Source organism: Agrilus planipennis, unplaced genomic scaffold (assembly GCF_000699045.2).
Source record: "Agrilus planipennis isolate EAB-ADULT unplaced genomic scaffold, Apla_2.0 scaffold231, whole genome shotgun sequence".
Lineage (NCBI taxonomy): Eukaryota > Metazoa > Arthropoda > Insecta > Coleoptera > Buprestidae > Agrilus > Agrilus planipennis.
The window spans coordinates 322,315-349,796 of record NW_020438976.1 but is presented as its reverse complement, the minus strand read 5'-3'; the positions used below and the strand labels follow the sequence as shown (position 1 = coordinate 349,796).

General features: G+C 35.0%; 1 protein-coding gene across 2 annotated transcripts; it reads right to left on the bottom strand.

Moving 5' to 3' along the window:
- Positions 1–3,271: 3,271 nt before the first annotated feature.
- LOC108740240 (maestro heat-like repeat-containing protein family member 1) lies at positions 3,272–27,157 on the bottom strand. 2 transcript variants are annotated; one of them, XM_018474492.2, is made up of 6 exons: positions 26,933–27,157; positions 20,679–20,826; positions 20,277–20,626; positions 19,905–20,194; positions 19,639–19,835; positions 3,272–3,854 (listed from the first exon to the last, which is right to left on the bottom strand). In XM_018474492.2, the coding sequence occupies exons 1-6, from the start codon at positions 27,073–27,075 to the stop codon at positions 3,471–3,473; spliced, it is 1,512 nt and encodes a 503-aa protein (XP_018329994.1). In that variant the 5' UTR covers positions 27,076–27,157; the 3' UTR covers positions 3,272–3,470. The 2 variants fall into 2 exon arrangements, with proteins under 2 accessions (XP_018329994.1, XP_018329993.1); XM_018474491.2 differs by having other exon boundaries at positions 19,639–20,194.
- Positions 27,158–27,482: the final 325 nt, after the last annotated feature.

The following is a 27,482-nucleotide window of genomic DNA, read 5'->3' as shown; positions in this document are numbered from 1 at the left end:
CTGTTAAGACAGCAGGTAAAAGTTGGTCTGTGTTCTGTCGGAGCTGCCTGCGACGCGCTGATGAGATACAAAAAGATCGAAATCGCGATCCGCGTCTGGCAGTTTCGACAGAATATAGACCACTTCGAATTAAATTATTTTATTCTATGTGATACTTTGACGTTTTGGGAAAAATATACTTATACTTAGCTGTGAAATTTCCGTTATTACCGCCTACTTCTTCAGCAGTTTAACAGCATATTTATCGAGTGTATTATCAAATATAAATCTGACTAGGAAGAGAAATTGATCCAGAACAATGGCATTGGAAGTTAAAAAATAATATACTATAACCAATAACAACTTTATTACCACCAGCACCCGATGATCTACTGAACACAATCTTTTGTAATTGTACAAAAGGTTGTGGCGGCAAATGTGGATGCAGAAAAATTGAATTAAGATGTTCAAAAGTTTGTGGACATTTCCGTGGCCTGTCATGCTTAAACGCAGAGTCAACCAATGATAAAAATTATGAAGATGTCGATTTAAATATAAGATTAAGTCTACTCGACTTTTTGTCAGCAACTGTATATAGAAACTGAAGATATCGACAATGAATGACAAAAAAATGTTATATACTAAAGTTTGTTATTTCTATATTTTTCAGTATTCAAATAAAAAATTTTTCACTCTAAAATAAAAGAAACCTCTTATTACATATCATAGATTATGCCTACGGGGGAAACCATGTAAAAAAAACGCACCTTGCATTCTACCTAGAAGGTGGTGAGGAAACGAATGCATCGTCATAATGTAGTCGCTTTCTCAGCGCTCTACTCCGAAAATGGTTAATTTTACAGAAAAATACAACAGGATTTTTTTTTGTAGATAATTTTACGACAAATAATTTTTATAATGATTAATAGGTCGCGAAATATTTGCGAAAAACTGATTTTCGTGACCTTTTGACCTTTATAACTTTTTTAGCCGGCACGATATCAATGTCGATTTTTCACATCTTCATTACAACGCTGTAATAAAGGTGTACACAAAAATTCAGCTCACTAGGAATTTTTCCGCAGATAAAACCTAAAATGACTGGACTATATTAGATAACATTTTAGGTAAATACGAGGGTGGATTGATAAGTTTCCGGCCTGACCAAGAAAAACAAGGTTTTTAAAAATTTTTTTTTTTTATTTCTCAACATAATCTCCTCCAAGGCTGATACATTTCTCATAGCGGTGTTCCAGTCTATTAATGCCATCTCTATAGACTGATTCGTCAAGCTCCTCAAAATAACCATTTACAGCTTCGATTACTTCTTCATTGTCCGCAAATCTCTTACCGCCAAGCCATTTTTTGAGATTAGGGAACAGAAAATAGTCACTCGGGGCTAGGTCTGGAGAGTAAGGAGGGTGCGGCATCAATTCAAACTTTAGATCGTTGATTTTAGCCGTCGCAACGATTGACGTGTGCGCTGGTGCGTTATCGTGATGAAACAAGATTTTTTTCTTCGCCAGATGAGGTCGTTTAATTTTCACCTCGTGGCTCAAACGTTGCAATAAGTCTGCGTAGTATTGACCAGTGATAGTATTACCCTTTGCAAGGTAATCAATGTATATAATACCTCTTGCATCCCAAAAAACAGTAGCCATAACCTTGTTCGCCGAAAAAATTGTTTTTGCCTTCTTTGGAGTTGGTTCCCCTGGTCCAATCCACTGTTTAGACTGTTCTTTGGTTTCAGGAGTGTAGTGGTGGACCCACGTTTCGTCAACGGTTACGAATCGACGCAAAAATTCGCTTGGATTACGCTTATACAATGACAAATTTGCGGTAGAAATGTTTTTTCGAATCAATTTTTGGTCGACTGTTAGCAAACGCGGCACCCATCTTGCACAGAGCTTTTCCATATGCAAATGTTGGTGCAAAATATGTTGCACACGTTCATATGACATCTTACAGGTCTCAGCTATCTCACGCACTTTCAATCTGCGGTCTCCCAGCACTATTTGATGAATTTTTTCGATCATATCTGGAGTTGTGACCTCAACGGGGCGTCCTGAGCGAGGCCCATCAGAGGTGCTCACACGACCCTTTTTAAACTCGGAAACCCACTGCTTAACGGTTGAATATGACGGGGAGGATGTCCCCAGTGTTGAGTCCATCTCTTTTTTAATTTCCTTCGGCGTTAACCCCTTCAAATAAAAGTATTTGATGACAGCACGATTTTCCTGCTTTTCCATTTTTACGAAAACCACAGAGGCGTCTTGTTCAGCGTGCTGTCAAACCTACACTAGCAAGGAGATCGGGCTGAAACTATAGCTACAAGCTATCCAAGGATGGTACTATAGAATGTCACCTCAAGGTAGGCCTAGTGGCGTCATCTCTTGGTTAGGCCGGAAACTTATCAATCCACCCTCGTAAGTTATTAACTGCCATTAGTTTTGCATCAACAGGAATGTTACACTTAAGCATAATTTCTAAAAATCAAATAGTCAAAATGAAGCACAAGTTAAGACATACTTATACTGTTTACACAAACGATTGAAATAGAATTTTATATAACTATGGAAAAGGTTGTTTTTATTTCATATGTACCTACTTTGGATATGAAATGTACCATTTGTATTATGTACCCACGATTAATAAAACAATAGTTATTCTTCCTACGTTATATCTAGCAATATTACAACATAAGATTTATTATTTAAAAAGAAAATTTGTTCAAAAGAATACTTCTGCTCATTAGATGAGATTGAAAGAAGTTATCAGCAAAATAATTGCATTAGAAATTTATTGCAAGTTAAACAGGAGCCAACCTACAGACAGAATGACATATAAAACATAGGTGTTCTATAAACATAATTGCTGCAGACTGATAATAAAATTAAAATGTTTGCTCAGGCTGCTAATTCTTATAAACAGAACACTTACGTTATGCATGTCAAAATTTCTGTACTAATTAATAAAAATGCAGTGTACGTTTCTCACATTAATAACGGAACGAATCATACTTCTTATTATATAAGCCTCAAGAGAAACAATTTTCTGTGAGTTCTAATAGTCGTATTTACGTGCATAACACATTGTTGTAATAATCAAAAACCTCCCGTTGCTGTAGTTTAACACTAAATAAAATTAGAAAGTTTTTTGTTCTTTTTTTAAAAAAAGTTTTCTACGAAGTAGCAGCGTACCCCTATAATGGGTAAATTCGTATCACTTTTTATAAATTTTCAAATTCAAAATTTTAAATTAGCATCTACAATTTCATTAAGAAATTAGACAATTGAAATAAGACGTTTATTATATTACAAAAATAATACAAGATATTCCTATATCGGAGGACTTAGCAGTAATTTATTACTACCGATCCCTTTTCAGAAAATATTCATCAATGAAAATAGTCATATTATGATAAATACAAAATACAAGCAATTCTTAAAACATTCTCTTAAAAGCAATTCTATTCTAAAGGTAGAAAACAATTATTTCAAAAAAAATGATGATACAGTTTTTATTGCCTGTGCTCTTACATATGGGTCACAATCCTCACATAAATTCAATAAACGGTGGCTCAAGGTGACCATGGGGATCTCATTAAACGATTCTTCATTAGTTGCTTGAATAATGATTCGTGCCAACAAAAGAGCATGGGCTTTTATTAAAATACACTCCGTCTTCCAGTACGAGGCACAGGCTTGTAATAGAACTGGTAATAATTCCTGCAATTCTTCACCCAAAATAGCAACAAACTCGCTTGTTAATTCAGTAAAGTTGACGTTATTGGTTGAAATATTTTTTTGTATTGTTTTGGATATGTTAGGACTATTTAAAATTGGAGCTATCCTTTGCAAAGCATATTTACATCCCTAGAAAAATAACACTATAATTAAATAAGAACAAAATTTTTTTTGTATTTAGCAAAAATGTAATATAATAAATAAATAAATACCTAAAACAATTCCAAAAACCACGTGGTACACTGGTACACAACAGAACGTATAATACAAGGTAAAACGGTAAAAAAAGGTTTCTTTTCCTCTAAAGGATCTTGTAAATAGTATATGTAAATAAAACGTTTTTTTTTTCTAAATAAACTTGTAAATAGTATATACGTATAATGAATTAATTTAGTATAAGTAGATATCACAGTGAGTTAACTTAATTTTTGTATTAAGTAATTTTTAGTTGTGTTTTTTTTTTTATTTTTGATTTTAATTTAGATATTGAAAAAATGGAAAAGTCGAAGAGCTTGTTGTTACTTCTCAACATGAGAATATTTAGCCACACATTAAAATTTGATGAATGTAATGTCCCGTCTTGATTTAGACGGACTACGCGCCTAATTAAATTTGCGTAGTTAGTTAGATGAAATGATAAGAACACAAACTTGGTTTATCGGTTTATTGGTTTAACAAATTTGGTTGTATTTGGTTCTTAATCGGTGATTTAGGTACTGGTATAAGAAATGAATATTGACTGGTTTAAATGATATATGAATAATGACTAGTTTAAAGGTTGAATTAATATTTTCTGGTTAACTGAAGTATCAATATTCTACTGGTATCTTAAGAATCAATATTGTCTCTATATAATACATGTCTAAGTATTTAAAGCTAAACTATATACAAGGGGTATGTGGGGTGGTTACTACTATTGGTTGAGACTAGGAATTGGAAGGTGGTAGGCGTTGTAAAATTTTAAGTAAAAGAAAAAGGTCGGTTCTGGAGCTATATACAAAAATACAATCGTAAACTAATCCGATTCGTTACAGTATGCTCCGAATATAGAGGGACAACTGTCATAAAGCTATAAGTCATAAGTTAGAAAACTGCCTGTCAAAGGCACAGCAGGAACGGTCTAAATTTTCTAAATACTAAAAAGTTATGTACACTATACAATATAATTGACGAACCGGAACAATGAAGTTAAAATTTTGGACCGAGAAGTTAACAGACAAAAAAAAAATAAAATAAATATATCGGAAATGATACACACAAATTCAAAGAAGATACCTTATTACTCAATAATATATATAAACCTCTCTTGTGCGGACTGACACAGCTATTATGGAAAAAAAATTAACCTTTCGCTTGTTCGGCTGGGCAAATTTCGACGTTTGCATATGACGACTCGGTAACTATAAGAGGTACAAACAAATTAATGGCAACTTCTATATGTTTTTTTGAGATAAATTTTATTGCTGTATTCAAAAACTTGCTATCGCCTTCCCTCGAGTTATAAACAAAGTTGAAAATATCTTATTTGCGATTGTATTCAGTGGATAAGCAATTAATAATCTTTTCGTAGATTACTCCCAGTATTTTTTACATTGGCTAGTAGACGTCCGTCACATGTATGGTAGTAATCATCTGTTGGTCATTTTAAAGTGAGTTTAATTTGAGTTTTCCTAAAATACACTCCTACCTCCTTTTCCTCCTCTCATCACCATATCTCTATCCATCCCCATATCTCCACCCCATAAAATACTACGGTCCTCACCATCACATTAAACAAAATCATTTTTCTACTCCAATCGCCCTTACATAACTTCTCACCCAAACCCCATAACCTTCCCAACGTTACCCTTGATTCAGAAACTTGATTCATAATATGCGCTTCACCCCTGTTGTTATCACTTAATATACAGGGTGTCTCACGATGACCACCCATTAGAATATTTCGGAACCTACTTCGATTATGATTTTGTAAATCTGACCAATACCGTTATTGGGTATGCCCTCCTCAAAAATTATGGTATCTATGTAGCACTTTCGGTTATATCGGAAGTTGACATCAACTTCGTTATTTTAAATGGAACCCCTTGTACATTACGACGGTATTGAATTCTACTTATGATTTTAGGTGGACTTTCATACACCTAAAATTTACCGTTTTCCAGATATTAACCTTTTTTTAAAAAAATAGCACATAGTAGTAGATTACACAAAAGCATGCTTACTTTATAGTAAGAACGCTGGAGCAATAATATTCTCAGGAAAGATAATTATACTATCAAGCTTTACTTCCATAGTTTCAAATAATGTTAATTACATATGGCACAACTTCAAAACAAATAATACAAGTTAATTGTTGCCACTTAAAAACACATACGGACAATTTAGTCATTAAATATTCTGATCCTCAATGTCAATTTTTATTAAGAATGAAAAATGAATATACGTATTCAAATTAAGTAGAATCTTAAGAATTCATTCATTCGAATTGAATTATCCGCTACCAAAATTATATCATTCGCATATGAAATATTCTATATCTTTCTCTTCCCCACTACAATTCCCCCTTCCTTTAGTTTACTCATCTCATTTTCCAGATCATATATATATATATAGATATATATATATATTGATATATATACCGAGCGGCATGGCCTAGAGGTCTAGACCATTGCTTAGCATTCGGGAGGACGCCGGTTCGATTCCGGGTCCGTCTGCCTTGGTCCAAGTTTTTCTGTGGTTTCCTTGGATCACTTAGGCAAATGCTGAGGCAGTAATATTCCACAGATAATCTTTCATTCTCTTCTGTCTTCATTTCGTCCGTCTCATCTTTCTCACCCGAACCACCACCCACCCATTCCCACGATTCCTGAAAGCAGGCTGAAGAGGGCCTTCCGCCTTACCTTCCGGCGTAGTCCGGAGGGACTGCCCGCCCACCAGCATTACTGGCTGGTGGGAATGAAACACCCAAAAGTTTTTTTTTTTTATTGATATATATTAAATTGTTGAATATGACAATGAGTATACATTAATAGTTGGCTATAACAGTTGATAGTAGTATCAATGACGACCACTGTGTGTGCGTTATATTAAGTTGAGGTGTAACCGAAGATTAATAAATTTATTTAAATACAGCTTGAACCCAGTTCGTTTAATTAACATCAGGTTATGGGCCCAGACACATAATCAAGTATATTGATATTGAAAAGTTGAAGAATTGCGAAGGAAAAACTTGTTCAGAGTTATGAACGAGGTTGGATAATGGAGAATAACAGTAACATCAACGTGGTCAAGCTGGAGGGTTCCAAAAATTGGAACATTTGGAAATTTCAAACGACGGTGCAGTTGAGAGGCCATGGCTGGTTGGACATTGTGGAGGGAGTGTGTAGTGTATTAAGCCTAAAAGTGCTGCGGATCCAAGATCCAAGAAATGCAAAATCAATTAAAACAGATGGGCGAGGAAATCTCTGACAAGTTTGTAATTACAAAAGTGTTAATGTCATTGCCTGATGAATATAAGCATTTTGTGTCGGCGTGGGAATCTGCATCTGATGATAAGCAAACCATTGATAACTTGATGGCCAGATTATTAATTGAAGAAGAAAGAGTGAAAGGAAAGAATGAAGAATTCCAGTTAACTTCATCATCACCTGCGTTCGTCGTGAAAATAAAAGACCTGTAAAGTGTTATAAGTGTGGTAACAATGGACATTATCAAAATGAATGTAGAAGTAATAAGAATAACAGCGAAGAAAAACTAAAAAATAATAACTGCTTCTATTGTGGAACCTTCGGACATTACAAGGTACAGTGTCGGTTTAGAAAACAGAAAGGTGGTAAGACTGAGAATACAACGAAGATTAATGCATTTGTAGTGTCTAACTCGTCACAAGAATTGCATAAATAAAGGTGGTCAGTAGATTCTGGTGCCAGCGAACATATGTGTCGAGATCGCGCATTATTTACATCGTTCTTAAGTTTGCAGAAATCGGTAATCGTTAGTAATGGCGCAGTAATTAGTGCCCTAGGATGCGGACAAGTAGCGGTACAAGTATCGAACGGAACCGAATGGATTGATACAATTATAGACAATGTGTTGTACGTTCCAGAATTAAAAAATAATCTATTTTCAGTCAATTGTGTCACAGATAAGGGTTACGTCATGATGACAGATGACAGTTCATGCAAAATTTACAAGTGTGGTGAAGTCTGTGCAGTAGCAGAACAAAGTGGGAATTCTTATTATTTGGAATTACGTCATAAACGCGAGTGCGAGACTGCAAATAATGCAATATTAGTACAGAATGACTTAAATGAATGACACAAAAGACTGGCCCATCAAAACTTTACTTACGTGAAAGACTTTACTTCGGAAAAATAATGTGGATGTGAAACAGACTGCTAAACCGCAATGTGAGAGTTGTTTAGCTGGAAAGATGCATAGATTACCATTCAGTAAAAGTGAATATATGAGTACTAGGACATGTGAGCTAATTCATGCTGATACTTGCAGCCCAATGGAAGAAGCCTCTGTTGGTGGGTCGAGATATTTTGTCATACTAAAAGACGACTACTCTAAGGGTGTACTTTGTCAAAACAAAACATGAGATCAAATATTGCATTGAGAATTTTATAAATAAAGCTGATAATATAACTGGAAATAGAGTAAAGTTGTTTAGAAGTGACATCGGACTAGAGTTTGTTAATAAAGAAGTGAAGACAGTATTTTCAAAACGTGGAATAACACACCAAACAACAGTGCCATATACCCCTGAATAGAATGGGAAGACTGAAAGAGAAAATAGAACATTGGTGGAAGCAGCAAGGACAATGTTACATGAAGAAAACTTACCGAAGAAACTGTGGGCTGAAGCAATTAATACAGCGGTGTTTGTATTGAATAGAACTGGGAAGAGTCACGAAAATGGAAGGTCTCCATTCGAAGTATGGACAGATAAAACGTATAATATTCATCAATTGAAAGTCTTTGACACTGCAGTGTATGTTCACATTCCGAAGGAAAGAAGAAGGAAATGCGATAAAAAAAGGGTTAATGGTCGGTTATGAAGAGGATGTGAAAGGATATAGAATTTATTTTTCCCAAAGGAACACAGTGGAAACTAAGAGAGATGTTGTTTTCTTAAACCAAGATGGCAAGAAGGAAAAAGAATCTATAAAGAAAGATAAGAAAAAATAAAGAATCTGCGAAGGAAGATAAGGAAAAAGAACCTATGACGTCATTAGATCTATATGAGTTCATACAAGATAGTAACGTGGAGACAGGTGTCAGCGAGTTAACTTCGTGCTTAGATGGGACAATGGAAATGACTTCAAGCACTGATGAAGTAAACTTGTTAGAAGCAACTATTTCACCCAGAGAACAAAGAAACAAGCGTGTAAGAAAACAAACTTCTTTCTATAAGTGCAATAATGTGCAGTTGGATAATAATGAGTGTGAGCCAACTATATACAGTGAGGCTATGATAAGAAGTGACGCGAGTAAGTGGAAAGAAGCTATAGCAAAAGAATTACAGACTTTAAAAGATAAGATAATAACACGTGGGACGTCTGTGATTTACCAGAGAATGTAAAAACAGTAAGTAGTAAGTGGGTTTTTAAAATTAAAACTGTAAATAATGTCAAACAGTATAAAGCTAGGTTAGTTGCTAGGGGGTTTGAGCAACAAGATGTGCTAGATTTTAATGATATTTATGCTCCAGTCGCAAAACTATCCACTTTTAGATTATTTGTAACAGTAGCAACAAAGTTTAACTTATGTACTTTTCAAATGGATGTAACAGGGGCATTCTTATATGGAGAGATAAAACAAGCTGTCTATGTCAATTTACCAGAAGGGGCTTATTCGAGAAGTAATAATATTGTGAAGCTAAATAAGTCGTTATATGGATTGAAAAGTTCACCTAAATGCTGGAATATGAAGTTCAATTCTGTAGTAATTAAAGAAGATTTTGTTAGGTTAAAGTGCGATTCATGTTTATATAAAAAGGATAATGGCACAGATAAAACATTTGTATTAGTATATGTCGACGACTTATCAATGTTTAGTACAAGCGAACAAGAAATTACTAAACTAAAAATTGTACTGAAGGAATTTGAGATGAAAGAGTTTTTAGGAATTAAAGTAACACAAAATTTACAAAAGGATAGAACTGTATTATCACAGAGAAAGTACTTAGAAAATATGATTAAGGAATTTGATATGGGAAAATTGTAAACCCATGTTGACCCCTATGGATAAAAATTTTAATACTAAAATATTTGAGTCTGTTGTCAAATGTGATAAAAGTATTGAAGGATTTTGTAGACAAATAATTGGCTGTTTGATGTATGCTAGATCAGGCACTAGGCCTGACTTATGTTTTGTTGTTTCTATGATAAGTAGGTACCAGAAGTATGCTTATAGTTCATTGCTGGGTGCGCTTAAAAGAGTACTGCGTTATATAAAGTATATTTTAAATAACAGTTGGTTTACAAATGTAATAATATAATGCTGCAAGGTTTCTGTGATGCTGATTGGGGAGGCGACCAAAAAGACAGAAAATCAACTTCAGGTTATTTATTTATTTTTGCAAACTGTTTAATTGTATGGAGCTCTAAAAAGCAATTATCTGTAAGTCTGTCCTCAACAGACGCCGAATATGTATCAATTAGTATGGCTGTTAGTGAAGGAATTTGGCTTGCTAACTTATTGAATGAATTTGGTTTTCAAAATGTCTATCCAATTAGTTTGTTCTGCGATAATCAGTCAGCAATATTAAGTGCAAGCACAGAATCATTAAAACGTCTGAAACATGTGGATATCAGATATTATTTTATAAAGGATTTAATTAAAAATAATAAGATTTGTATTAAGTACGTAAGCACTTATGAGCAACCTGCAGATATGCTAACAAAATCACTAAGTAAAGGATTAATTATAAAGTTTTTGGAAAAATGTGGAGTAGATGATGCAATGGTTGTAGACTAAGATATCGTACGTTAACTTAAGTTTATTTTTGTTAAATGTATATCATAATATGGCAATGAGTATACATTAATAGTTGGCTATAGCAGTTGATAGTAGTATCTATGACGACCATAAAACACTCTTTCAGTGTGTGTGTTATATTAAGTTGAGGTGAAACCGAAGATTAATAATTTATTTAAATACAGCTTGAACCCGGTCCGTTTAATTAACATCATAAATAATGATGCATTTAGCGTGCACCACTCCTCGATTCGTCAAAAATTTTCCCCATGTTTTACAAATTACGCATTCATTACCACTGTCTCCTTATATATTTCCATTATTATTTCTACTAAATTCCCTTCTAACCCCACCTTTCACAAATTCATCATTTCTTTTCTTATCACCTTATAAAATGCCATTTTTGGGTACAAAAATTTTAGACTCTGGTGTTCAGTCTTCGGAGTTAGAAAATAAAACTAATAACGAATAAGAACAACAACAATCACAATTTATTTAACAACTTGTAGAACGAAAGAATTGCAACTTGAAGAGCGAGAGATTCGGAACGAACTGTCTAAATCATCAAAGAAGTTTTTTAAAGAAATATGAAGGAGGAGCTAATATTTGGTGGATGAAAGTAGGATATTAATAGGGTAGTAATAGGATTGGAAAGTTCTGAAGATAAGAAATACTAAGAAATAGAATGTAGTCCCAAATCACCGAAGAAAACCCATCGTAAAATTGTAATTAGGAAAGGATGCTAACTATGGACGTCATGCGGTTAGTACGCGAAGCTGAAATGTTATTAGAGATTACTGGAATGTACAAGTAATAAAAGTTATTGATAGCGATAGAATTGAATACATAAGAATTTGAATAGACTGTTCAAAATATTTACACGGAGGATAGTAGAAAAACATACAAAAGAATTCGAGTAGAAACATTTACAAGAGGATTGCAATATAATGTTTAGCCAAATATGTTATTAAATTTAAAATAGTGACGTTATCCGCCACAAAAATATTAAATATATATGCTCTTCTTTTTCGCCAAATGTATCTGTACACTATTTTTTAGGATGTAAATTACATCTACCGTTCCCCTTACTTTTCTAAATCCAAATTGTGTCTCGCTTAGCACTTTTTTCTTACTCATTTGTTTCTCAAGCCTATTTCTTAAAAAGTTCTGGGTATATTTTATACCGCGTATCTGTAATTCCAACACCCCTGTAATTTTCTAAACAATTATTTGCTCCTCTCTTAAATACCGGCCTTACCGCTCGACACTTCCATTCTTCCGGTATCACACCCATATCCTTACTATAATTTCATACAACTTCTCTACTACCACATCTGTAGTACCTATTACTACATATCTCCAGTAATCCAGTCCAATCCTACGGTTTTTCTCATTTTTAGTGCTTCTAATCCATTCATAACGTCATGCTTTTCTAATTCCGTGCTTTATCTTATTCCCTTATATATTATATCTACTATCATACCAAAATCTTCTGTAACCAACTCATTCTTTCCTTCTAATATCTTTTCAAAATGCGTATACCACTCATCCCCTTCAATTCTTCTATTTCTTTGCTCCTTACCACTTTTCTATATCTACCTATTTCTTTGCAAAACGTCTCTGCCTCCTAGTATTCCTTAATTAATGTATATATTTATTACTGTATTCTTCCTCACTTTTTTTGATTTTATCCCCGCTACCCTCCCCTCCATATTTTTTCAGAACATCTCAATTGCAGTCTCCCTTTAGCCATACACTTCCTTAAACTCTCATTTCTTTCTTTCCATCTTCAGCACGATTAGTTTTCCTTTCCGCTTCTTATACCTATCCAATTCTCCTTCTAGTTCTTTTAATTTTCCACTTGCTTCCTTCTCTTGTTCTTTAATTTTATCTTTTATGCTTTTATTTCCTCTTGAATTGCATTGAGTTTTTACTCCAATTTTTCCCATCTTCTTTGTTCCTGCTCCTCTCTTTTCTTTATTTGCTTTTCATCATTTTCCTTTCATACTTTTTTTTCTTTTCCTTTAATTCTTCCAGCCATCTCATTAGCCTAAATTTCAGTATTCCTTCTTTTTTCGCACTTCCCTTTTCTTTTCCTTTATCATTATTTTCTTCTTCCTTAAGCGCTATTCACTACAGAATGCTTTTTTATTTTCCAAGGCCACTTCTGGTTTACTTCCTCTCAACGTTTATACAATCAAAATATTTTTTTCCGATTCACTATCAAAAGCTTGAAGGGCTTGCCCGCCATTAAATTGCTTAGCGTGGAAAAATTTCAATTATAGATACACAATAATTCACAAACGTATAGAATCACTCAAATAAAAACAACAGCCTTTACTAGCAGTGTTCCTTTCCTAATTGGTCATCACAATTGCACTAAAAATATTCCTACTTTGTGTATTGAGAGCTAACACTACCACCTAACCATACAACCGCCAGCTATCTCATATCATAGTACAGTAAAAATTTTCGACTTATGGAGGATTGTGACTGTTGTGGCGGAGTTTGATTCGACTTGTAGAGGTTAAGATTTAGAGAGGTGAAATAAATAAAAATTCAAGTTACAGAGGTAACAAACATATTTTTATTTATTACAATTCAACATTATTACAAAACAGTATGTAGGTACAAAGTAAGCATATATTAAATAATGTCAGTAATTTTTTTTTGCTTTAGATAAATGTCGGCAAATCTTTAAAGTCGATAACTTAGTTTTCGTCGAACTATAGACGTAATAACTTTCGAATTATCGAGTTGTAAAAGTTGTAATATAAAACATTGCTACGTTCGAGATACAGAGGTCCAATTTAATTTTTTAAGTTACAGAGGGAAAATATGTACCAAAATGACTTGCATGGACTCACTGATTATTTCAACTAATGGAGAGTTGAGATTTCGAGTAATGGAAGTTTTGGGGTTTGAAGGGAAGGGAACAAAACAATTTTCCGAGTTTTGGAGGTTTTCGACTTTTCGAGGTTCAACTTAAAGAGGTCCTACTGTATTTATCATTTATGTATATTATATTTCAAAAAAAATTAAATATTTTCTTTGTAATTTTTTTAAATTAGCCTTTGATAATTCATTTTCAATTTTACCTTTTTGTTTAATTGTAATATCTTTGTGGCGTGGGTGTCGCTAACTAATAGATGTCAGTCTGAACGTGCGAGACTGGAGTTGGATGAGAATGTGACTATGGTCTATTGGCTAACGAACAGCCATAACAAGATAAATGTATTTGCGAGACTTATTTATTAGGACATTAACAGAGTATTTAAACAAAATATATTTACATTGGTTATATGTGAATTGTCTACTGTACACCTTAGTTCGTGTTCGACGTTTGACCCAGCTTTGGTAAATCGATGACAACGATAGAAATGTTGACTTGCCTACTTACATGTGTATGTACCGTATGACCTTAAATTATATACTGTAGTGGTGTACCCACACGACTCTCTCCCTAGTGACCAATGATATTGGTCATTATTATCCGGAAATTGTATTCGACGCCCTAAGTGGGTTGTTTTCGTTGTTGTTGGTGGTTGCAGGTACAAGAGAGAATTGTTGTCTCTCTGCATTATGTACGCTAGTTTAATTCTGTAAATAAATACGCTTACTCTAAAAAGGCCGTCATAACAGTACTGAAACGAGCTTTTATCCCCGAAGATGGATGTCTCCTTTTCCTTATGTTGTGTTCCATATACAGCATGTAGTAGTTAGAAATGGTGGCAAAGTTCTTGTACGTATGCCGAAGGGCTGCTATAGGTCTGTGGGCTTGGCGGAGATAGGAATTCTCCAGGTGGACGTAGTGATTTTTCATATACTTCCAGGTTTTCTTTTTATGTTGCGCTGATGCCTAATAGTATTGTAGGAAGAATCTTGGTTCAGCTGTTTTTTTGACGTTTCGACGACAGATTTATACAATTTTCAACTAGATAAAATCGTTCAACCATTCCATTAGCTGCAGGGTGGTATGTCGTGGTATGGATGTGTTTCATATTCGTTAGATGAAACAGTTTGTTGAAGAGTTAAGATCTGAATCGTTTTCCTTGGTTAGTAATCTGTGAAGATGCACCAAATCGACATATTCATCCTTCATAAACCAACATCTGAAGCGGTCTATGCATGTAAAGCAGTAACAGTATCCCTCAGAGTGACATGACTACGTATATGTGTATGTGTTCGAATCTGTCTGAAGGTATTTTAAAGGTTCCTCAGAGGACAGAAACGTGTCGTGTTGCCTTTTAACTGGAACTGCTTGTTCATAGCTAGATGAAACGTTAATTTGATAGATGGACGAATATCAGGGTGCGTTAGAGAATGTAAGTAGTGGAATAAACATTTCATGCAATTCCTACAATGTCCACAGAACACGATATTATAAATATATACTGCCGACAAGAATTATTTCCCGACATATATAAATGTATTAGTCCTCGAAACATCTCATTTGTAATTTTTTTAAAAAAGGTTTTCCGTTTTCAGAAAACGGATCTTTACTTTAAATAAAAATAACTGGCACTGCGAACAGAAGCTCCGTTTTAAAATAATTTTAGAATTAGAACTAACACGGTGTACTCAATAATGTAACTGGAGTTATTCCGATTATTTCGATCAAATCGAGGTAAAATTAGCTAACTTGTTAGACTTTCTATACGCTTTGCGGTAAGAAATCGCAATTCAATCAACTAAGTTTGCTGTGGCATTAAAAGTGCAAAGTGACGGAAGATAATTGATTGCTTGTGTCGTCAATAAATCTGTGAACAGATACGTAGATTAGAAGACTGATCATGTTATCAAAGCGGACTACATAAATTTTGACGCTGGTACAAAACGAACAAGACCCAGTTCTTACTATTATATACTGGAATTGGATTTGTTGTTACTAATCATGCTTGTACAACTTATTGTAAACTACAATTAAATACAAATGTTCCATATTTTGAAGCCGGGAGCAATCATTTTGATTATACATTACACTAGTTATAAACCTGTAAAATTAACAACTTTTCATGAATGTGAGGATTCAGGTTTTCTAAAATTGGGTGAATCATGTACTATTTCCTGTAATAAACTGACAGCTTGGTTGAAAAGCACACCTTTCTCTGAACAAGGTGATACCAATGAATATAGCAGTAGTCCTTAGCTCTGAACAAAGTTGGATTCACGTACCAAAAACAACGACGATCTTTCCTAAAGAACCCATAAATTCCGGAGACATTAGCCTTCCTGAATCGCCACAAAAATGTGGGTTTGTTGAAGAAATCCGTCAAGTGAGCACCAGTATTTTGAGAACGAAGGTATATCAATACATTTATACGGCTAATGTACAAAAATAGTTCTGTTTTAATGATATATTGGTCATTAGGAATAAGAAGAGATGATATTCTTGAAGAAGATTGTCACGCAGTGGAGTTTTAAAGAAATATTTTAAAACATATTTCAAAATTAATTAAATATTTAATAGTTATAAAGTTGCAATTCTTTCAAAATTCATGAAACAGATATCGAGTTCATTTACTTACAAAATAAGCGCATTGTTATTCTGCAGCAACAAAACAAAAGCGAAAAGAATTTTTTCAATGAATTATCTATGTACAAGCAGAAATTAAGGCAAGTTCTATAGCTCTGGTTACTGTGAAAATTCTAGAATTCCACGAAGTCATCGAAAAAGACAAAGAAGATTTTCAACCTGGTTAGTATCGGAAATTTCCTCAGTTTTTACTAAATCAGTTAAACCAAAGAAACTTCTAGAACCAGTGAACGACCCATTAGCACGTGGACGAGAATCGATGGTCTAATCGCGGTCAGTCGACTCGGGAACGCGTTAACGAAAATATTCTACTCTTAACGGATAACCGGTAAGATACCCTAAGTGTTGGTGGCAATACCTCCTATTGTAAGGGTTTTAAATTCAAGCTCCCTTCTGATGAGCCTGTTACCTTCCTCACTTTCTGGTACAGTTTCACCCTGAACTCGTCCTGTTGCGTCCTCTTCCGACACAGTACCTCTACTTTGTTCTTCTAAGGATGAACGACTAATTCCCATATTTCGATTCACTTCACTTGTTACCAATTCATTACTCTGCTGTCTAGAAGCCATCCATATTCCCTCAGGATCTGCTTCCATCAATCGCATCATAAGCTCATTTTTATTTCCTGTAGTGGATAAACCCAGCTTACGTAATTGCTCTTTTAATTCCATCACCGTGAGTGCACTTGGATCACTCATTTTCACACTTTTGATATAAATCTTGAGTAATTGAACCACAAACAATGTAAATTCACTAGCAGTTATTACTTATTTTATCGAGAATTCAAGCCCTTTGTATTAATGACGTACACAACGACACATTTAACTCCTTCGATCCCACTTCTGATAATTGTAAGGGTTTTAAATGATGTCACACAAGACTAATAATTGTATGTATAATATTCTTTATTCAACTGCTATTTACATGGGTCCGCACCCTTTCGGACTTGCTCAACTACTGCCCTTGCACCTTCCCTCACTACACTACTTCGCATCACACCACACACTCGCTCCGCCTACTTATCATATACATATCTTTCTGAATTTGCGAAAACGTATTACACTATCAAGATGATTATAACGCTCTTATCAACGTAAGTGTTAACACTTAAGGTGCATTGATCTGCATCATCCTTTTTATAAACGTTTTTGTTTAATTTTCATTTGTAATGTTATCTATCTAAATAACTTGACTCTAATCTATTTGTAATCTGTATCTTGTTAAACTTCATGTCTATGTTACTTTACTATATAAAAAAGTTATTGTTTCCCAATTTCGCATTTCTTATTATTTTAATACCTTACGTCCAATCACGACAAAATAATAACACATTATAATCAGATAATTAAAATAAATAATTAACAAAAAACCTAAAGTAACAGTTTACCTCGTGACAAGATGAATTTTCTGAAACGGTCACCTAAACCTGTAATAATAATGGATCTTATATAGAAGAAGCCACATTCCATGAGGAAATCGGCTATGGTAGCGATGACATTTCTTCAATCAGTTACAGAAAAGACTACCAATTCCAGATAAACCTAATCCAGAGTTGTCTGATAACAGTGAAACTTTTGTTTCCATAATTCTTTTCTGTTGTTTTAGGAGATGCTTTTACAAACGCGGGAATAATTCTCAAACCAAAAAGCTATTAAACGGATCCTAAAATTCGCCAGTTGATGAAACTAGCGAAGCTTGCTGAAGATCAATCAGTGCTAACAGGGTGCGAAAATAGTTATAAGAAGATATGCTTTTCCCTAGTTTCGGGAAAAGTGAAAAAGAACATTAACACTGAATTCTAGAAGATGTCAAATATGGAAAGAAAATCCTTCCTGCTGAATACTTGGAAGCGATTACGATTAAAGCGAGAAACAAGTGAAATTGCAAGAAAACACAACACATTCAAATATCACCTTCAAGTAAAAGCGGAGAAAGTATAGAACAGTACAAAACCACCAGGCGAAGCTGTCTATGAAAAGAAAGCAAAGGAGTTATGACTTTGCTGATGTAGTTGGATGTTCGCGTAAAGGCAACGTAATTGTTAAAAAAAATTGAGCAAACTGGCTTTTACAACTTGGAAAATTGAACATTTCAACAAACAGTAAAGTAGGTTTTATTTATCTGAGATAGTCCAAATTGTTGCCGAATGTGGCCAGTACATCCTAAAGTATAAAACTTCTTTCAACGAGAAAACAAAAGAACTTTAGACTTTCTCATGAAAAAGATGATGAAAAAGATCCAGATTCTTAAAAGCGTTACTTGTCTTGATGGATCTCGAGGATTTTCGAAAGAAAAGAAGAAAGCCATTCTCAAGAACTTAAACACCTTGCTTGTCGGATAATTCTACTGCTCCATATACATTTTTAGTTCACAAAAAGATAATAGCCATGAAGGTAAGGGTAAGAAACACGTAACGCATGTTTTCTAAATTTTGTTCTGCTTGAAGATACCCCATTTTTATTAAGTACGATATTATAGAAGAAAGGTCTATATTATTGGAATCGACAAATAGATATGCAGAAATATATAATAAAAATGAAAACATACTACCATTTACTAATGAAGTTAAATATAACAATGTCGACTTGTTATTGACTATCGACGTCTTAGTGTAAGATAAATATCTCCGGCGTAAAATAGAAGAAATTCTCGAAAATTTGGGAATGTGTAATTATTTTTCGATGCTGGATCAATTATGTACGCAATTATTTTTTATTTTTCACAAATTTCGCCCTCCTCCTCTATAACCTCGCGCTCTAGACACGTGCCTAGTTTACCTTCCGGATAATCAGTCTCTACAGAAGACGGAAACAAATATTACCTGACAAGTACTTTCCGTTGCAGTTAAAGTTAAAGTAGTATATTATCCGACATAAAAAATGTTAATGACACCCTTAATTTAAATTTGAAGGAAATCTGTCGACATTTTCGAGTCACATAAGGCACGATAGTATTAAATGCGTGAAGTTGAAGGATGAACAAATGATGGACGCTATTAGTTGAGTTTTTGGATTGTTTTACTTAGGATATCATAATGTGGTAGTGAGTACTGAAAGAGCTGATGCCCTTTTTCAGAGACTTGTCTTAGTCTGGATTCCCTCTAACCCCCCTCCCCCCATTATGATTTGACCTTAGGTTCGACTCACTAAATCATCCAAAATTGCAAGCCGATCCGCCCACTCTAGTTTGAACAAGAGCTTTGTCAAGGTTCAAGATAATAGAGAAAGTCAGAGTGAGAAAAAAGCAAAAAGAAATTAAGATTATAATTCTTGTTACTCGATAATCATAAAGAATAATGTTTCTTTACCTGAGAAACTCGTTGTGTGGTTAGATAAGTATTATGGTGTCGATAAAGCTAATTAAGCACTATTTTTAACGTTTTTATTAGCTTACCTGAACAACACCTTCATTTTCATCAACCAAATGTAGCAATAGAGGTACGAAATCTCCGTAAATATGTTCTTTGAAGACATCAGCATTCTTTCCTCTTAATGAAGAATCAGCAAGATCACCAAGAAAGTAAAACGAAGCGGCCCTTAAATCTCCGCTTTCTTGTTCAAATAATGGCTTTATTCTTACAGCTGCCGTTACTTGAAATGAACAGAGTTGATAATTACTTTTCTCCAATGCCTTTAAAAGCTTGGAAAAACTTAATATACATTCTAAAACCACTTGTAGTTCTTCTTTTCCATTATAATATTCTAATGTCCGCAAAAACGCATCCACAATACCGTCGCAGTATCTTGACGTAATATCCCAGTGTAGTTTTTCCAATGCTACTCCTAAACCATAAAAGGCTATTTGGCGAACCATGCAGCTCGAGTCGCTCTGACACCCCAAAAGAATTTCAATAATGTTCTCAGCAAGAACCAAAGAAATGTCAATATAGTATTCTAGTAATGATGCAAGGAATTTCGTTGCACAAGATCTCCAAGGAATACATTCCGACCTGCGACATGTGAAAGAATCATAGGTAAAAAAATCGTTATTCGTTTACTATAAGAGGAAGGTATTGTGATCAATGTAAATACCTCGAAAACTGTGCCAAAGATGAAACGAATGAAGGCAGTATGTCAGAAGCCACAACGCACATTTCCTTGGTTAATTTCGGAATAATATCAAGGACATCTTTTAATTCAGTGACCCCGCTGTAAGGAAGCACTTTTGATACTTCATCATAACCACAACAAGTTAATATTTGCTTTGCGGCTTTGAGACATAAATTTGTAGGTTTTAAACACTGGATGTCTTTCGCTGGCATTTCAACTTCGGTATATGAAGCAAGGATAATGATTAAGCGACAAAAAACATCAGGAAACTGCTGTTTAACAAGTGATTGCAATTGAACATTTTTGCATATTTCATTTAATGCGCATATAACCTGAAACATTATTTAAATAGAGTCGGAATAATGTAATACTAAAATTAGTTACCTGAAGTGGTTGTAAACTTGTAATATTTGTATCGCTATGTTTTTCTGCATATGGTGTGGTGCATTTAAATAATTTTTTAAAATGGTCGAAAAAAATTAGGACAACACTTTCGTCAGTTGATAACGCTCCCAAGCAATCGCAAATAACCCTAAAAAATTTTAATGAGTGTTATTATTGACTTGCAGCCAGAATTAAAACCGAAAGGTAAACAATTGAGGATATATTTTATATTTACTGATGATATCCTAGGAGATCAAAAATAAAACGTTGGATATTATAAAATATCGACTACTACTAATATTCATAACATTAATTTCATCCATTATTAGAAAGTTTACTCTGTCAGGGCTAGATGAACTGAAGCTCCGTTGTTTCAAGACAAGTCCCTTCAATTTGTCGTAATATTTCACTAAGAAAGAAGATAAGCACTGATACTCGTTTGAAAAGTTGCGTAAACACAAAGGCTTTACATTTCCGATGTTAAGTGGGACAAGATGTTAAATATACCAAAATAAATGTAGGTATGAGTTACAAAGATAGAACAGTGATACTTAGTTTGTATAAAGAGCAACAGGTAGATATAGAACTGGGGCTGCAATGTAGAGAAGTAAATATTAGGAAGAGAGTCAGAAAGGGATACCAACCTATCTCGCTTATTTGTTATTTACTACCATATTTTATAACATTGATTAATATTTTGATTACTATTTAATAAAGGATCTCAGTAAATAATAAAGACTGATTACATAAATTGATATATTTCTATCTAAAAAAAATCGTGGTGAGACGTCTATCCCCGCATGAGGCAAGTATCCCCTGTAAGAATTTTTACAGTGGGCAACTATCCCGTTTTTGTGAGGTCAAATAAAACAGGATTTACTCAAAACCAATACGAATTATGTTTACAAAACTACAGTACTACAAAAAATCAAAGACCTACGTTCTGATGTAAATGTTACATTATTCTTTGTAAGTACATATTTATTAATATGCACTCATCAGTGCGACAAATAACCGAGGAAGTAGTTAGACGAGTTTATATGTACATATAGATGTACAAATACTAGGAAGAAGAAGAGTAAAAGAGTAGAAGAGTTTTCATATTATAGAGAAGTGTTGCGGTAAAGAAAATAAATAAAATATCAAAATTCTCAAGTGGCTTTAGTATACCAATAAATAACTGAAACAAATAAAAACCAAAATTTGTTACAGAATAACTCTCGTCTGATGCCTATCGAAGCACCAAATGACTAGAACAACCTTATCTTTCTTGTATAAGTAGCAAAAATACCAAACTACGACCGAAAACCGTTAAAATATTTATTTCGGTGCAAGCGGGCATGAATGATCGCGTAATATTCTCTTAAGTATGATAGAACTGACATTCTAACCTCCCCACATGATTAACCGTAAAAAACGGAAAATTTTGATGTACCTAAATAAAACAATCTAAACAGCAATTATGGTTATCAATCTTTTTTAGTCATTAAAATTAAGGAAGCAGAAATATTGACTTTCATCTTCATCATTAAACGAATGCAAATAACGTATATGCTCTTGAAATAGGGCAATTACACCTGACCGTGACGAATAAATTATCAACGAAACATAGATAGCATGTCTGCAAAATCCATAGATCATAAATTTTAATTATAATAATTACTTGGAAATTAGTTTATTGTCCTTTTTCATCATTATAATGGTGCCTATTCGTTTTCTTTTTGCTAATCTTGCGTATTCGTATGCATTTATGTAGGGTCATATTGATAACACCGCTCAACACTGATTTGTTGCCAATAATATTTCAGCGGTTTATAGATAATTTTTGTAGTGCTGATTACGAATATGAAATTCATTTTGCTGTATTGACTTTGTTTTTGGAGTTAATTACCTAATTTTTATAAAACACAAGAAAAAATATCAAAATTAATAGAGCAAGTTTTAATAAAACTGACAGTGCTTTCGAAAACTATTAACGCTATAGTATATTACGTACCAAGGGAGGGAAGTGGGCTACTACAGATTTTGTGTGAATTGCCAGCCAAGCCGAAGGAGAGGGTGGCAGACACTTGGTCTGTGATAACCCACTTTCTTCCCAATGAGGTGCGTATACTACTTTTTGTCACATTTGTGTAGAAAGTTCGTCACTTCGGCTATTTATTTATTTGATTGAGCGTCCATGTAAGTTGACAATTGTCAACCCAATCAGTTGTTAGAGTGCAATGTTGCCGGTTCAATTTTTAAAGCTTGAATAGGCATTATATGTAGATATATGTGAGTTAGTCAGTGTATTTATAAAAATATAAATAGAAAGAAATTAAAAATACAACAAAATATAATGAAAAAATAAAAAACAAAAATTTTGCAAAAAAAGAGACCTCACCCTATGCAAATCCGAACATACAGAGATAAAAGATCGACTGGAATTGCTCGAAACGGAAACCCCTGGCCGATTTCGCGCTGTTGAGCAGAAACTGGAGGAAACCACAGCGGCTGATATCGGCTACCGAGCTCACGGATTCTGGCTAACCAAGAGAGAGAACGTCGAAGCAAAAATGTCATTATATATGGTGTCTTTGAATCAAGTGCCACAACAGTGAAGCTGTGCAACCAACAGGATCTTGAGTACATCAATCTCAAACTTGGCGATATGGAGCTTCACTCAACCGTGGTACCACCTAAAGTCCATCGTATCGGTCAAAAGAATCCCGAGGCGGCTAAACCGCGACCTCTGAGAGTCTTGCTTGGGGACGCATTCTCAGCCAAGCTCTTACTACGCAATAAACATCTCCTACCGGACATTCTCGGGATTAACAACGATCAAACCTCACTGCAACGTGAGGAACTGGTCAGTCTCAGAGCTCAGCTGGTTGAAACTTTGAAGACTCATTCCAAGGTCAAATTGATGTACGTGCGTGACAAACCAAAGATCGTCAAAAATCCGGGAAACGGGCGTGGAGAGCAGCAAGAAGAATCCCAATAAATATCAAGCAACCAACATTTATGTACACAAACATTGCATCCCTGTTATTCAAATTTAACCAATTCACTGCAGAACTCGACGTCCTCCAACTTGAATTCATCCTCTTGACTGAAACCTTGCTTCATCCCGACATACCTGACTCCATGATCAGCTTCTTGGCTATTCAATCTTCTGACATGACAGGCTCGAACGAGGAGGCGGCATGATGATCTACGTGAAACACCACCTGGACAACATAAACATCCTGGCCGAACGGATCACCAATTACGACAATCCGTTGCTTGAGGCGCTCTGGCTACGTGTAGCTATTGGCGACTTTCTCTTCTCCACCCTAGCTACCATTAGTGTCTCATTTGTGCCAGCAATTGTATTTGGCGATTTTAAGAGCAAACCATCCACCTTCACATCTCGAACTCGTTCTGGTAAACGATGATGACGCCGTCACACCACCAATTCTCATACCCAACATCGACTTCAGTGATTATCTTGTGGTCACCACGAGTTTGCAGATATCCATCTACAGTGCTTCGGATCGCCCCAGATCCCAGGTTCACAGACTCAATTATAACTGAAATGATTTCGAAGCTGTCAAACTGGATCTTGCTGAACTGTCATCATCTCTGTTCCCAACGGGTCCTAGCCCAGGTTTGCATCGTGATGTCGAACAGGTCTATGCTGAATTCCCGGATGCGTGTGCAGCCCTCCTGGAGTCGCACACGCCACGACACAAACTCCGCTCTTCCAAGTGCAAACCATGGATCTATAGAGAAGTGACTATACAGCACACCGACTCATATGTAACAGGCTCACTGTTTTGGCCAGACGTCTGAGAACCGAATATGAGAGAAGAATTATCGCCTCTGGGGGTAAAGGATACTTCTCTTACATCGGCCGACAAATCTCCTCCTGAGGCTTGGAAAGAGGCTATTGTGACACCAATTTTTAAGAAGGGCGATAAACGTGATGCCCTCAATTATAAGCTGATCAACCTATGCAGCACCATCGGTAAGGTTCTGGAAAGAATCATAGTCAGACGCCTTCATGACCACATCGCCGCCTCGAGACTAGTTCCGTACCAGCAACACGGTTTCCTTCCCCGGCGATCAACCGTGACCAACCTAGTGTCAGCTCATAACCATTGCACAGGAGCACTGTCTTCGGGGAATCGAGCCGACGTGATTTACCTGGATTACGCTAAGGCGTTTGACAAGATACCTCACCGGCGCCTGATCCACAAGCTAGAGAAACTTGGTATCCAAGTGTCTCTCCTGAAATGGATCAAAGATTATTTTCGAAACAGGACCATCAGAGTGCGAAATAACACCATCTCGGACCTCTATCCAGTTTCCAGGGGTGTATCACAGGGATCTGTTCTTGGCCCGGTCCTCTTTATATTGTACACTTGCGACATTGGAGATGGCATCACCTCGAATTGGAAGTGTCTTGCGGACGACACAAAAATTTCTGGCAATCCCATAACGGCTTACCAGGACATCCAACAAGACCTAGACTACATTGCAAGGTGGTCTTCTTCATGGCTTCTGCCCCTGAATGCTGCCAAGTGTACGGTACTTCATCTGGCTAAGAGGAATCTCAGGAGAAGTTACATTCTCCTCAGCTGCACCCTAGAACTCAGAATCCCAAGTGGACCTTGGGGTAACCATGACCCAGGATCTCAAATGGATTTCACACATCTCCAAGATTGTCAAGAAAGCCAACACGGGAATATATCTACTCAGAAGAGCTTTTGCTAAACCTGACAGAGAGATGATCCGCCTACTCTACGTACGTTCCGCCCTTTGTGGAATACGCCAGTTGTGTCTGGACTCCATATTTCGTCAAAGAGATCACTCTGCTCGAAGCCGTACAACAACGTGCTACTAAGTTGGTACCTGAGATTAGATACGTGGAATACACGGACAGATGCAGAGCCTTTGACCTGCCTACTCTCCAACGAAGGCGCCTCGCTGCGGACCTCGCCGAGACATTTAAGGTCTTGAATGACCTTTGCGAATCACCGGATCTTGTCAACCTCTTCAATCGAGCCCCAGCGACAGCCTGGGCCCGACGTGGTCACAATCTGCAGATTGACAAAGAGCGCACATCAACCGCGGCGCGCAATAATTTTATAACTAACAGAATAGTTTACTCCTGGAACAGACTTCCTAGTCATTGTATCCAATCTAGAAATGTAGAAACTTTTAAAAGTCTGTTACAGGACGCTATTCTGTAATTTTGCTACACTGTGATGTTTACTCTTGCTAAGGCTCACTTTTCCGCGTATTCTAATTCTAATTTTGATTCATTCTGTTTTCCGGTTCAAATCTACTTTTAAAAATCTTACTCTTTTCCTCAGTTTATTGCATACGTTGAAAGTGAAATTATATATGTATATTAGCTCTTACTGTTCTCCATTATTATAAATAAATAAAATGAATTACGATTACCATCATCATAAAGTNACTGTAGAAAACGTTAATTGTACAAACCATTATACTTCTTAATATTAAATTTTATTCATTAAACACATTCCAAAATAGTGGAACTGGATTCGTTTTTATTTAATCCTAGTCAAACAAAGAAAAAGCCTACATTATATTAGGACCCTTTACCACTTATCACTGCTATTGTAAATCAAAGAAAACATACTCTTTTATATTGGAAATTCGAAATAATAGGCAATGATTCACAGAAGCGTACAAAAAGCATTCCGCAAAAATATGCGTTGTGATAAACCACTGTGAAAAGGGGTGCCACTCCATACAATACAGTTGCAAATTTACTGCATGGAACAAGATACAAATTCAATAGTATGACATAGCAACAAAGAAACTACTGAATCATGTTGTCATTGGCATTGTATCTGTTATGAACAGCAGCATTTCAATATTAAAAAGCATATTGTTGAAAGTATTTAGGTGAAGAAACTGTAGTACATCATTATATATTTGAGACTCGAATAATGAATAGCATATAACAAAAAATTATTCCTTTGGAATTTTATTAACAAGATTTGAGTGTATGTTTTCTTATCACTTCTGTTTCCCGGAAACGTTTAATACGCCATATATGAATCATTGCCGGTTTTAAACGCCTTATTACGCTAACTAGTACATATCAAATTATTGCCTGCCTTTATGTTCTATAAAAAAAAATATGAAATTATGTCATATTAATAATTCCATTTCATAATTTTAAAAACTTCTTTACTGGTAAATATAGGTACCAATCGTAAAAAAAAGATTAAAAAGTAGATTTAACAATTACTTACAGTTGGTATGGGAGCGGTTGGTTAAGTAAATTATTCATTACAATCTTTGGATAACTTGTAGCCATTATCACAATAGATCTTAAACTTGCTGCCTTAGTTCTGGCACATTCGATTTTGTTGAAAGTAACTAACAATTTATCCATTACCTGAGTTATATGCTCAGGAATATCGCCATTTTTATTTTTAATTGCATAATTAAGAACAAGGCTGCAGGCGTAGGTATCTACAATTTATTTTATTTTTTATAAAACGAATTCCTTAAAAAGCGACTAGAAGGAAAATAAACGGAAAATTAAAACAAACTAATTATGAGTGAGTTGACTGTTGATAAAAGTTTTTAACCATTTCTAAAAAATTAATTAAAACAAATTAAATCTTCCCATATTTTTACTCTTACAGTTTTGCCGCCCTATAGTATAATATTTTCAATATAATCTACTTACTTGAAAAGGTACAACGGCGAAACTATATTTTTGAGTAAGAAAAATTTGTGAAAGGCTTAATTTGTGTTTTAATAATTAACTAAACCTTAACGATCTCTATTTACACC